Below are 12334 nucleotides of genomic sequence, written 5' to 3' on the forward strand. Positions count from 1 at the left end.
CCAGAACCAGAAGGGAACAGAAGAGAGAAGAGCAGAGGCAGCTTCCAAGCAGGCATAGCCTCCGGTTGCATGTGCGCTGCCCCCGTTGGGGTTATAAACTGCTGGAGTGGTCCTCAGTTGCTGCAAGTGTTACATGAAGCATGGGCCTGGGAATAGCTGCATAGACTCTAGACTGGTGCGTGTGGGTATTCGGAGCCAAGGAAACAATTATAAGTGTTCATTCTTAATAATAATAATAATAATTTATTATTTATACCCCGCCCATCTGGCTGGGTTTCCCCAGCCACTCTGGGCGGCTTACAACAGAAAAATGAAATAAAATAATTAAACATTAAAAGCCTCCCTAAACAGGGCTGCCTTCAGATGTCTTCTAAAAATCTGGTAGCTGTTTTTCTCTTTGACATCTGATGGGAGGGCGTTCCACAGGGCGGGCGCCACCACCGAGAAGGCCCTCTGCCTGGTTCCCTGCAACTTGGCTTCTCGCAATGAGGGAACCGTCAGAAGGCCCTCGGTACTGGACCTCAGTGTCCGGGCAGAATGATGGGGGTGGAGACACTCCTTCAGGTATCCTGGACCGAGGCCGTTTAGGGCTTTAAAGGTCAGCACCAACACTTTGAACTGCTCGGAAACGTACTGGGAGCCAATGTAGATCTTTCAAGACCGGTGTTATGTGGTCTCGGCGGCCGCTCCCAGTCACCAGTCTAGCTGCCACATTCTGGATTAGTTGTAGTTTCCGGGTCACCTTCAAAGGTAGCCCCATGTAGAGCGCATTGCAGTAGTCCAAGCGGGAGATAACTAGAGCATGCACCACTCTAGTGAGACAGTCTGCAGGCAGGTAGGGTCTCAGCCTGCGTACCAGATGGAGCTGATAGACAGCTGCCCTGGACACAGAATTGACCTGCGCCTCCATGGACAGCTGTGAGTCCAGAATGACTCCCAGGCTGTGCACCTGGTCCTTCAGGGGCACAGTTACCCCATTCAGGACCAGGGAGTCCTCCACACCTGCCCACCTCCTGTCCCCCACAAACAGTACTTCTGTCTTGTCAGGATTCAACCTCAATCTGTTAGCCGCCATCCATCCTCCAACCGCCTCCAGACACTCACTCACGACCCTCACCGCCTTCACTGGTTCTGATTTGAAAGAGAGGTAGAGCTGGGTATCATCCGCATACAGATGAACACCCAGCCCAAACCCCCTGATGATCTCTCCCAGCAGCTGCATGTAGATGTTAAAGAGCATGGGGGAGAGGACAGAGCCCTGACATTTGACAATGAAGAGTATGTAAGCGACGACAGCCGCACAGATGCTACTGGCCCAGAGATGGAAAGAAGATAAAGCCCCTACCGGAGAAGAATGGCAAACTAAACTCTTGGATTATGCCGAAATGGCAGAACTGACCGGAAAGCTCGGGAACCAAGGAGACCAAAACTTTAACAAAGAATGGGGGGAAATTGTATTTTATCTTGGCGACCACTGTAAGCAGATGGAAACTTTAGCAGGATTGCAATAACACTTGTAATGTAGCAAGAACTATGGAGATAATGGAAACACAGACTATTGAAAAAATATGCAGTTGAAAAGCTTAATAATGGGACCCATGGAGGGGAAGGTGGGAAGTTCAGAGATTTCTGTAAATGTGGATGTGGATGTTTGTATTGTTATAATTTTATACTTGTAAAATAAAGTACAAAATAGTTCAAAAAGAAAAGACATTGAAGAGTAAACTAACTGCTTATATGCATTCCTTTGGCCATGAAGCATCCTTGACTGGGAACTGAAGCTGGAGGTTTTTAAGCAGAGGTTGGATGGCTATCTGTCATGGATGTTTTAGTTGCAGGGGGTTGGGCTAGATGACCCTTGGGGTCCCTTCCAACTCTGCAGTTCTACGATTCTCTGATTCTACGGCCTCCTGCTTGTTCTAACCGTGAGTAATGGCCCCTTCCCAGTCTTTTCATCCGATTCTGATCTCCTTACCTAGGATAAAAAGGATCTCAACGGAAAGATCACAGATGCTGGGGGGTGCCCGAGCGGACTCCGGAAGCCCCTCATCTTTGGTGCCGCTGAAGCAAACGCTGTAGGGCACGGTCACAGCCACGTACAGGGTGGCCAGCAGGATCAGGCCATCCCATCCGGCCTTGAAGGTCCCATAATGCAGCAGGATGAAGGGGGACTTGCGTGCTGCAGCCACCTTGTATTCGGGGAGGGCAGGCTTCTCCCCAAAGACACCCTGGTTGGGGGGGGGGGAGAGCGAGAAGGACAAGAGCGGTCAGCACACCAAATCACAGGGCTTGCCCTGAAAAGGAGGGCTGTCTCCTCCCATATCGGCTGCTCCCGCATCAAAACCCACACGGTCCAGGCCACATAGTAAAGTGGACAGCAAAGCACTGCGGGCAGCCCAAGCAATCTAAAAAGGTTCCCTTCCCCATGCAAACATACCTTGTGGAGCTTTCGCTTCCCTTTGCCCTGCTTCTGGAGATGCCCGGAGAGGTGGTAGAGCACAGCCCGGCTCCTGCGACGGTTGGCATTGAAGCCTTTGGCCCCAGCTCGGCTATAACGTCGCCGTCCACCTGACAAGGGCAGACATTTGGTGGGTTAAGACAAGAGATGCTCCTTCTTTTGGAAGGGGCAATTCTCATGTGTGCATGTGCCCAGCAGATGATAACAACAACAACAACAACAACAACAACAACAACAACAACAACAACAACAACAACAACAACAACAACAACTTATTACTTATACCCCACCCATTAGGCAGAGTCTCCCCGGCCACTCTGGGCGGCTCCCAACAGAATATTAAAAACACGATAAAACATAAAACATAAAAAACTTCCCTAAACAGGGCTGCCTTCAGATGTATTCTAAAACTCAGGTAGTTGTTTATTTCCTTGACATCTGGTGGGAGGGCATTCTACAGGGTGGGCGCCACTACCAAGAAGGCCCTCTGCCTGGTTCCCTGCAACCTCACTTTTTGCAGGGAGGGAACTGCCAGAAGGCCCTGGGAGCTGGACCTTAGTGTCTGGGCTGAACAATGCGGGTGGAGATGCTCCTTCAGGTATACTGGGCTGAGACTGTTTAGGGCTTTAAAGGTTAGTACCAACACTTTGAAAGATCTCAACACACTTGCATTTCTGGGTGATTCCACACACTCTTCTCTATTGTTGCCTAGAGTGGATCTCCAGTTCTGGTGAATCTTGTGCATATGTCCCTTCCAATTCTATTATTCTATGATCATGTTTATCGGCTCATTAACATCACATTACCAAGGGGTGTGCATATTTATGTCAGGGACCGTGTTGATGAGGACAGCGCTGAGAAGGAATGGTGGGAGCCTCCCCCTGCTCCTGATCCACATCCTCAATCTTCCCAGGAGCAGGAGGACAGTATAGATTTGGAACAGTGGTTTGAAGAGGGGCATAGTTCAGAAGACAGAAGCTGCGAAATACAGCATGAGGACCAGCTAGGAGAAGAAACACTGGGATGGGAAAGGGTTAACCGATTCACTGTATTTGGAAAACATTCATCCGTTCTCCCCAAGGTTAAGAAGAGCTGAGAAAGTGGCAGAACAGAAAGCACATAGGATAGAAACTCAGATTTTGAAACGTAGAAGTGATGTGGATTAATAGCGACGTAAGCGGGTGGAACCCTTAATTGGAAGCACCGCCATTTCTAGGAGATGCGTTCTTTGTTCTCTTGCTGTGATTATTAAAGTTTCTAACTGGTAAGAAGACTCCTTTTCCTTTGTTCTGCTTATCTACTGCAAAGCAGGGTGGGGAAGAAGCCAATTCCCTGAAGCCTGACAATGTGTGTGTGTGTGTGCGCACACACACACACACACACACACAACATTTCCTACAAAAGAGACACAAAACCTATTGATTCCTTAGCACTCTGATATGCTAAGTCTTTAATGGTGATAAGAAACTTTACAGGGCAATCCAAAACGGAATCCTATAGCTCAGTTCTAAGCGCTATGGAATTCAGTGAAACTCCTGCTCAGATTTTGAATGCAGGTGAAATTTCTCTCCTGTGTGCCTGCATGTCTTGCTGTATGTCTTCTGTCTATACTATACCCTCCTTCTACGCTGGCATGCATACGCTCTTTACCCATTAGCTACGACAATGCACAGGCAACAATGCTAATCTTGCACACACACAAAGGGGTTGTCAGCAATTCCATCTAGCAGAGTAACTCTGCCAGCTAGCAGAACTAATTGGCTGTAATGCCATCTTCTGTGTGGCATTGCTCCTCTGAAGGAGTATAAACACAGTATTTTAGACATGCATCTCCAAATGTAGGAGAAGAAGAAGAAAAAACATCTCTTCCTGCACACACAAAACCCAGGAGCACAATTCACAGAGAGTTTAAACAAATGCCTGTAAAGTTAATGGGAGACCTAGGTGAAAAATTAAATGTTTCTATACAAGCTCAGCCTTGCGAAAGGCTGGACTAGATGAATCCCAAGCCGGAATTAAGATTGCTGGAAGAAATATCAACAACCTCAGATATGCAGATGACACAACCTTGATGGCAGAAAGCGAGGAGGAATTAAAGAACCTTTTAATGAGGGTGAAAGAGGAGAGCGCAAAATATGGTCTGAAGCTCAACATCAAAAAAACCAAGATCATGGACACTGGTCCCATCACCTCCTGGCAAATAGAAGGGGAAGAAATGGAGGCAGTGAGAGATTTTACTTTCTTGGGCTCCTTGATCACTGCAGATGGTGACAGCAGTCACGAAATTAAAAGATGCCTGCTTCTTGGGAGAAAAGCAATGACAAACCTAGACAGCATCTTAAAAAGCAGAGACATCACCTTGCCGACAAAGGTCCGTATAGTTAAAGCTATGGTTTTCCCAGTAGTGATGTATGGAAGTGAGAGTTGGACCATAAAGAAGGCTGATCACCGAAGAATTGATGCTTTTGAATTATGGTGCTGGAGGAGACTCTTGAGAGTCCCATGGACTGCAAGAAGATCAAACCTATCCATTCTTAAGGAAATCAGCCCTGAGTGCTCCCTGGAAGGACAGATCGTGAAGCTGAGGCTCCAATACTTTGGCCACCTCATGAGAAGAGAAGAATCCTTGGGAAAGACCCTGATGTTGGGAAAGATGGAGGGCACTAGGAGAAGGGGACGACAGAGGACAAGATGGTTGGACAGTGTTCTCGAAGCTACGAACATGAGTTTGACCAAACTGCGGGAGGCAGTGCGAGACAGGAGTGCCTGGCGTGCTATGGTCCATGGGGTCACGAAGAGTCGGACACGACTAAACGACTAAACAACAACAACAACAACATACAAGCTCAGGGGAAGAGCACATGGTTTGCATGCAAAAAGAGAGTCCCAGGTTCAATGCTCAGTATCTCAAGGTTGGGAAAGACATTGCCAGTAAGTGTGCCCAAGGGTCAAGCTAGCGTTAGTTGCATGGTTGTGTTAACTGCATGATTCTGTGCACCTTTGGGCCGACAGAAATGTGCAATTGCTGTGATAGTGCCTGCAAGAGATGGGATTTTGCAGGTGCACTTGTGACCTGCTGCCCACCAGCTTCTCTGAAGTGTGGCTCTTCTATAAAATGGCCGGACTGTTTCACCAGAGTGGTGCATGCTCTGGTTATCTCCCGCTTGGGCTACTGCAACACGCTCGACATGGGGCTACCTTTGAAGGTGACTCGGAAACTACAATTACATAATCCAGAATGCAGCAGAAAGACTGGTGAATGGGAGTGGCCGCTGGGACCATATAACATAATGATTGAAGTTTTATTTTGTTTTTAGTGTTCTGTTGGAAGCCGCCTAGAGTGGCTGGGGAAGAAGAAGAAGTTCTGAAAGAACTACATTGGCTCCCAGTACATTTCTGAGCACAATTCAAACTGTTGGTGCTGACCATTAAAGCCTTAAACGGCCTCAGCCCAGCATACCTGAAGGAGCATCTCCACCCATATTGTTCAGCCCGGACATGGGGGTCCAGCTCCGAGGGCCTTCTGGTGGTTCCCTCCCTGCAAGAAGTGAGGTTACAGGGAACCAGGCAGGGGGCCTTCTTGGTAGTGGTGTCCACCCTGTGGAATGCCCTCCCATCAGATGTCAAGGAAATAAACAACTATCTGACTTTTAGAATACATCTGAAGGCAGCCCTGTTTAGGAAGATTTTAATGTTTGATATTTTATTGTGTTTTTAATATTCTGTTGGGAGCCACCTAGAGTGGCTGGGGAAAACCAGCCAGATGGGCAGGGTATAACTAACTAACTAACTAACTAACTAACTAACAAACTAACAACTAACTAACTACAGTGGTGCCTCGACTTACAAATTTAATCCGTTCCGATGGCACCTCCGTAGTTCGAAAAATTCGTAAGTCGAAAAATGCCATTGGAAACGCAATTTCCCATAGGAATGCATTGGAAACGGAAAAATTCGTCAATCGAAGCAACCCTATCTAAAAATTCATAAGTCGAAAAATCCCTATCTAAAACCGCCACAGTTTTCTTTCGGATGTCGAGACATTCGTAAGCGCGCGGCCATTACCCCCATTCATAAGTCAAAAAATTCGGTTGTTGAGTCGTTCGTAAGTCGAGGTACCACTGTATTACAGTCGTACCTTGGTTTTTGAACAGCTTAGTTCACAAACAACTTGGAACTCAAACGTCGCAAACCCAGAAGTAGGTGTTCCAGTTTGCAAACTTTGCCTCAAAAGCCATACGTCCAACGCAGCTTCCATGGTTTCTGATTGGCTGCAGGACACTCCTGCAGCCAATTGGAAGCCGCCCCTTTGTTTCCGAATGTTTCGGAAGTCGAACGGACTTCCGGAACGCATTCTGTTCGAAAACCATGGTGCGACTGTATTATTATTAACTCCACGGCCCCCACCCGCAAGTTGCTGCTGTCCAACCATGTTTCCTTTCAAAATAATAAAAAACATAGGAAAGAATGGCCATCAGGGAGGCTGGAATGGGCAGTTTCCATGGAATTTCAGGTGCCAGAGAGGGCTGTGCAGGGTTCCCCAGGTGCAGGGCAGGGATCCAATTCTCTACACTGTTCGCTGTCCCTCTTTGCAGCTTGCAAAAGCAGCATATATTATGCAAAAATATGTGTAACTTTTTTCAGAATGCAGCGTTTGGCTTTCCTTGGCAGGGGAGTTGAATGTGGAGGCAGCAGAGAACAAACAGCACAGGTGCATCAGCAGAAGGGCTTGGGCAGCAGATGCCGCCGCCATCACAAGTTATGTGTAGCACTGCATCTGCCCTAGTGGACAGGGCCAGAGCATCAAAGTACACTGTACTTAAGAAGCTACAATAAGCCAAATAAGCAGGGTTGCCACTTCGCTGCAGGCAGGGCTCCCAAACAGAGCTGTTTTCCCAGCACGGAGATGTAGGAATAATAATAATAATAATAATAATAATAATAATAATAATAATAATAATATATTATTATTATTTATACCCTGCACATGTGGCTGGGTTTCCCCAGCTACTCTGGGCGGCTTCCAACAAAAGATTAAAAAATACATTAAAACACCAGTCATTAAAAACTTCCCTAAACAGGGCTGCCTTCAGATGTCTTCTAAACGTCAGATAGTTGTTCATTTCTTTCACATCTGATGGGAGGGTGTTCCACAGGGCGGAACAAACTTCACCTGCTGAATGTCTGCCTGTCACGCTGCTGTTAAAGGCACAGGAGCCAGGCTTCGGACAGTGTGGGAGGGGAAGTTGCTAACTCTGTTGCAGTGTGTGTGTGTGTGTGTGTGTGTGTGTGTGTGTGTGTGTGGAGGGTTCTACTGGTAAAGTTGCAAGTCATTTGGAGCAGTATTTTTTATTTATTTTCTCTGTCGTCTCCTCCTCCTCCTCCTCCTCCTCCTCCTCCTCCTCCTCCTCCTCCTCCTCCTCACCTGTCCTCATTCACACCTCCTTTAGCATCTGTTCAAGGAATGCTTGCCTCTCACTTTTAGAATTGCGGACTAAAAATGGTAGCATGTTTTGGTAGTCAGAAGGAGGGAAATCTGCTATAATTATCTCACATGAGGCCCTGCTGAAGATGTAAAGGCACAGGAAAAAATAGGGGATGGTGTGGGATACACTCCCCACACCAGCAATTTCCCTAGGATTTCCTATCTCTAGCAGCTACTGAAATATGACCTTTCTCCATCACACAATCGCTCAGAGCTCTCAGGCCTCTAGTCCAACCATGCCTTGGGGGTGTGGCACTCTCCTGAGGTTGATGGACTACAACTCCCATCAGCCCCAGCCAGCATGGCCAATGATCAGGGATGATGGGACTTGTAGTCCAGCAGCATCCAGAAGGCATTGTGTTAGCTACCCCTGCGCAGCCCAATTCGGGCGTGTCGGATTTTCCATCTTTTGAATTCCAAAAATGAAGGGTCCCTAAGAAGTTGTAACAGGACTTGGGAATTCAAAAGATATTTGGGTCAAATTAATATGTAATTTAGTTTTGCTTGGTAAGTAAAATGTTTCTCAAATTGCACAGAAATCATTTGAAACGATTGCCAAGTACTTGTAGTTGTATTACATATTAATGTTATTTTCTTTATTTTTGTTGTTGTTGTTATTATTTCACATTACCTGATTTTTTCAGAAGGAAAAATTAAAATTCTATGGTTTCCCAATTGCAGCTTATTTCTTATTGTCCGCAGCATGATTAGTGGTAGCTCAGCAATGGAAGAGCCAGATTGAAATACCCCTGAACCTATAGGAAAATAATATCTGGGATACAGCAATGTCTGAGCATCTCACCAGACACAGGAGGGCAACCGAAGGCATAATGAATAGAGATACCTTCCAAGAAACGCGGACCCCTTTCTTTAACTATACTAATGACCAAAATCAATACACCAACCACTCAGTATTCTCAGTAGAGCGGTTATGTTACGGTAAGTAATATGTTGAACGTGGAAGTGCATGTCTAGACACAATGGATAAAACAAACACCATTAAGATATCCTGCTGGACAAGTTGTTTAGTGCTTATTGTATTTGTTTAAAAAACCAGTAACAAATTGTTTTTAAAAAGCAGTTTATGTGCTTCTTCATCAAATGAAGACTTACCAAGCTAAATGTTATCCAATCACAAAAAAATAACCAGAGATTGAATTCCTCACACCCAACAACTTATTTTTAAGACCCCCCCTCGCTGAAGAAACCGGCAAGTTTCACTCTCTAAAAGGACCTGCCCATGGGACAATCTCTGCTCTCCCTAGCCAGAGGGTCTCCTCACCTCCTTCCTTCCAGTTGTCTGCAGATGCTCTGCTCTTGGTCTCTGTGATGTCTTTGTGGGAGACTAAAAAAAGAGCCACTTCTCCCTTTTCATTCTTGATAGGCACCACATCCAGGAGACACCAGAAGGGGACACCTAAGAAGACAAGCAGTCTTGTTTGTCAGGTGATAATAACTGTTTTAGCAATTGTAATGCACTGTGCTAGATGCTGCATGGGTTTTAATTATATTCTATTGATCATTGTATTTGGCTGCATTGCATTTCATTGCATTACAGTTTGAATCCTGTAGAATTCAAATTGTAAGTGCTCTTCGCAGACGTGCCGTGGACCACCTGGATGAAAACTCAGCTCAGCTTGGGAGCCCCTGGTCTGGATTACAGAACAGAGGAGGCGCTACTTGGACAGATAGGTCAATTGCCTTGCCTTGCCTTGCCTTTCACCTTCTCTTCCCTTGGAGCCCTTAGAAGAAGAGGAAGAGTTTGGATTTGATACCCCGCTTTATCACTACCCGAAGGAGTCTCAAAGCGGCTAACAATCTCCTTTCCCTTCCTCCCCCTCAACAAACACTCTGTGAGGTGAGTGAGGCTGAGAGACTTCAGAGAAGTGTGACTAGCCCAAGGTCACCCAGCAGCTGCATGTGGAGGAGCGGAGACGCGAACCCGGTTCCCCAGATTACGAGTCTACCGCTCTTAACCACTACACCACACTGGCTCTCTTAGGGTTTGAGAAGAGCTGCTAAACAGCCTGTCTGTGCCTCACCTACACTTTCTTGCCATTACTGGGATGCCTGGTCCAATAGGTAAAAGGTAAAGGTGAAGGACCCCTGGATGGTCAAGTCCAGTCAAAGGCAACTATGGGGTTGTGGTGCTCATTTCGCTTTCAGGCTGAGGGAGCCGGCATTTCTCCACAGGCCAAAAAAAAAAGGGAGGAGAATGACACATTCGACTTCTACTTTTAACTAGGGATCGCTATGACGGCTTTCATTTTACATACCCATGCAAAAGAGGACATGTCCTGGAAAAAGAGGGGCACATGACAACCCTAATTGCCAGGACGTATAGGAGAGATGGAAAAACCACACTGGGAAAGGGCTCAGGGCTCAGTGCTTTGCATGAAGGAGCTCCAATCCCTGGAATCTAAAGAAAGGGACAGGTAGCAGATGATGGGAGAGCTGCTGCCAGCCAGAGCAGTCACTATTGGGCAAGGTGGTCTGCTTTCTATGTCCCCCCACACCCAAGGCTCCACTTTGCTGCTGTGAAAGGACCAGTCCCCGCCCTAGACTTCAGCCTTCTACACCCCAACATATGAGAGACACCTCCCCGCCAAGCCCCACAGAGCCACGAGGCCCTTACCAGGGCAGCCCCTTCCGTGAGAAAAGGACTCACCGCTTTTCCTGTAGAGGATGAGCTCCGCCTTAAATTCCTTGCGCTCGTCCAGGGCCTTGCGGATCTGGTTGCGTACGAGTTCGCTGGTGTCAGGTCCGTAGAGGAAGCTGCAGGCACAGCAGCGCTGCATGACCTCGGCCCGGGAGAAGCCGGTCAGTTCGCAGAAGCCGTCGGAACAGTAGACCACAGGGAAGGCACCACGGACTTGGGCATTGCCCAGTACAAAATTGCTGTCTGCAAGAGAGAGGGAGAGATGCCTACTGGGTGACTTTGGTTCTGGCAAAGATCTTAGTTCAAGAACCTGCCACGTAAGCCAAAGAATTACTTGGGCAATTACTCCTTAGCTTTTGGTCTGGCATTCACACCACTTGGGGCCCTTCCAGGCTGTTGTTGTTGTTGTTGTTTATTGAATTTATATACCGCCCTATAACCGGAGGTCTCAGGGCATTTCACAAAAGGTCACAATATATGAAATAAAAATAAAAACAATACAGGAATCCAATAACACTCCCCCCCCAAAAAAGAGCCACATTTTAAAGGGTATAGGACAGGGATGGCGAACCTATGACACGCGTGTCAGCACTGACACGCATAACTATTTTCAGTGACACATGGCCGCATGCCAAGACCTCACTTCCGGCCGGCGGCGGAATGCCACAGGCGACGCATCTCTGGGGGCCTTGTGGAGGCAAGATGGCGGTCGGCACAGAGCCGTGGAGCTCCTGAAAGTGACCAGCGCTGCAGGAGCTGCTGGACGGGCTCCTGAGCCACCGAAACAGCCACCGCCACCGCCCGGACACTGGGGGACACCAGTGCAGCAACCGGGGAGCTGCCGGACCCCACCCCATCCCGCGAACCTGACGGACAGCCTCGAGGCAGAAAAGGAAGCCCTGGCACAGGCCCAACCTGAGCCCACCTCCCCACCGGCAGACCTGTTGGAGGAAGGCCTGAGCCCAGACACCCACTGGGAAAGGCCTCTGGGCTTTTCCCTTTTAAAACATATATATATTAATTTTAAAAACTTTAATAATTTTTTTCCTCCCCTTTTTCATTTTTTTAAAGGGGAAACAATTATACATTTTTGTTATTTAAACTATAAATATCGCAAAATTATGGGGTTTTTCCCGAAGTGACACACCACCCGAGTTATGCTTGGTTTTTTGGTAAATTTTGACACAGCAGGCTCAAAAGGTTGCCCATCATTGGTATAGGATGCTGAGTAGGTTGGCCAAAGGCCTGGTTAAAAAGGATCGCTTTTGCCTGGCACCTAAAGGCATATAATGAAGGCGCCAGACAAACTTCCCTGGGGAGGTAAAGGTAAAGGTAAAGGGACCCCTGACCATTAGGTCCAGTCGTGACCGACTCTGGGGTTGCGCGCTCATCTCGCATTATTGGCCGAGGGAGCCGGCGTATAGCTTCCAGGTCATGTGGCCAGCATGACAAAGCCGCTTCTGGCAAACCAGAGCAGCACATGGAAACGCCGTTTACCTTCCCGCTGTAGCGGTTCCTATTTATCTACTTGCATTTTGGCGTGCTTTCGAACTGCTAGGTTGGCAGGAGCTGGGACCAAGCAACGGGAGCTCACCCCATCACAGGGATTCGAACCGCCGACCTTCTGATCAGCAAGCCCTAGGCTCAGTGGTTTAACCCACAGCGCCACCTGGGTATAGGATTGGTATAGGTATAGGATGTTGATTAGGTCAGCCAAAGGCCTGGTTAAAAA

General features: G+C 47.6%; 1 protein-coding gene across 1 annotated transcript in view; it reads right to left on the minus strand.

Moving 5' to 3' along the window:
* Positions 1-10741, minus strand: part of KCNH3 (potassium voltage-gated channel subfamily H member 3) — a 31848-nt gene extending 21107 nt beyond the window's left edge. The window contains exons 1-4 of the mRNA XM_035103891.3: positions 10612-10741; positions 9226-9360; positions 2438-2568; positions 1976-2228 (exon numbers count right to left, since the gene is read on the minus strand). Coding sequence (XP_034959782.2) covers positions 1976-2228; positions 2438-2568; positions 9226-9360; positions 10612-10741 — 649 coding nt within the window. The remainder of the gene's footprint in view (positions 1-1975; positions 2229-2437; positions 2569-9225; positions 9361-10611) is intronic.
* Between the last annotated feature and the right edge of the window lie 1593 nt (positions 10742-12334).

Source organism: Zootoca vivipara, chromosome 2, assembly GCF_965207765.1.
Source record: "Zootoca vivipara chromosome 2, rZooViv2.hap1.1, whole genome shotgun sequence".
NCBI lineage: Eukaryota > Metazoa > Chordata > Lepidosauria > Squamata > Lacertidae > Zootoca > Zootoca vivipara.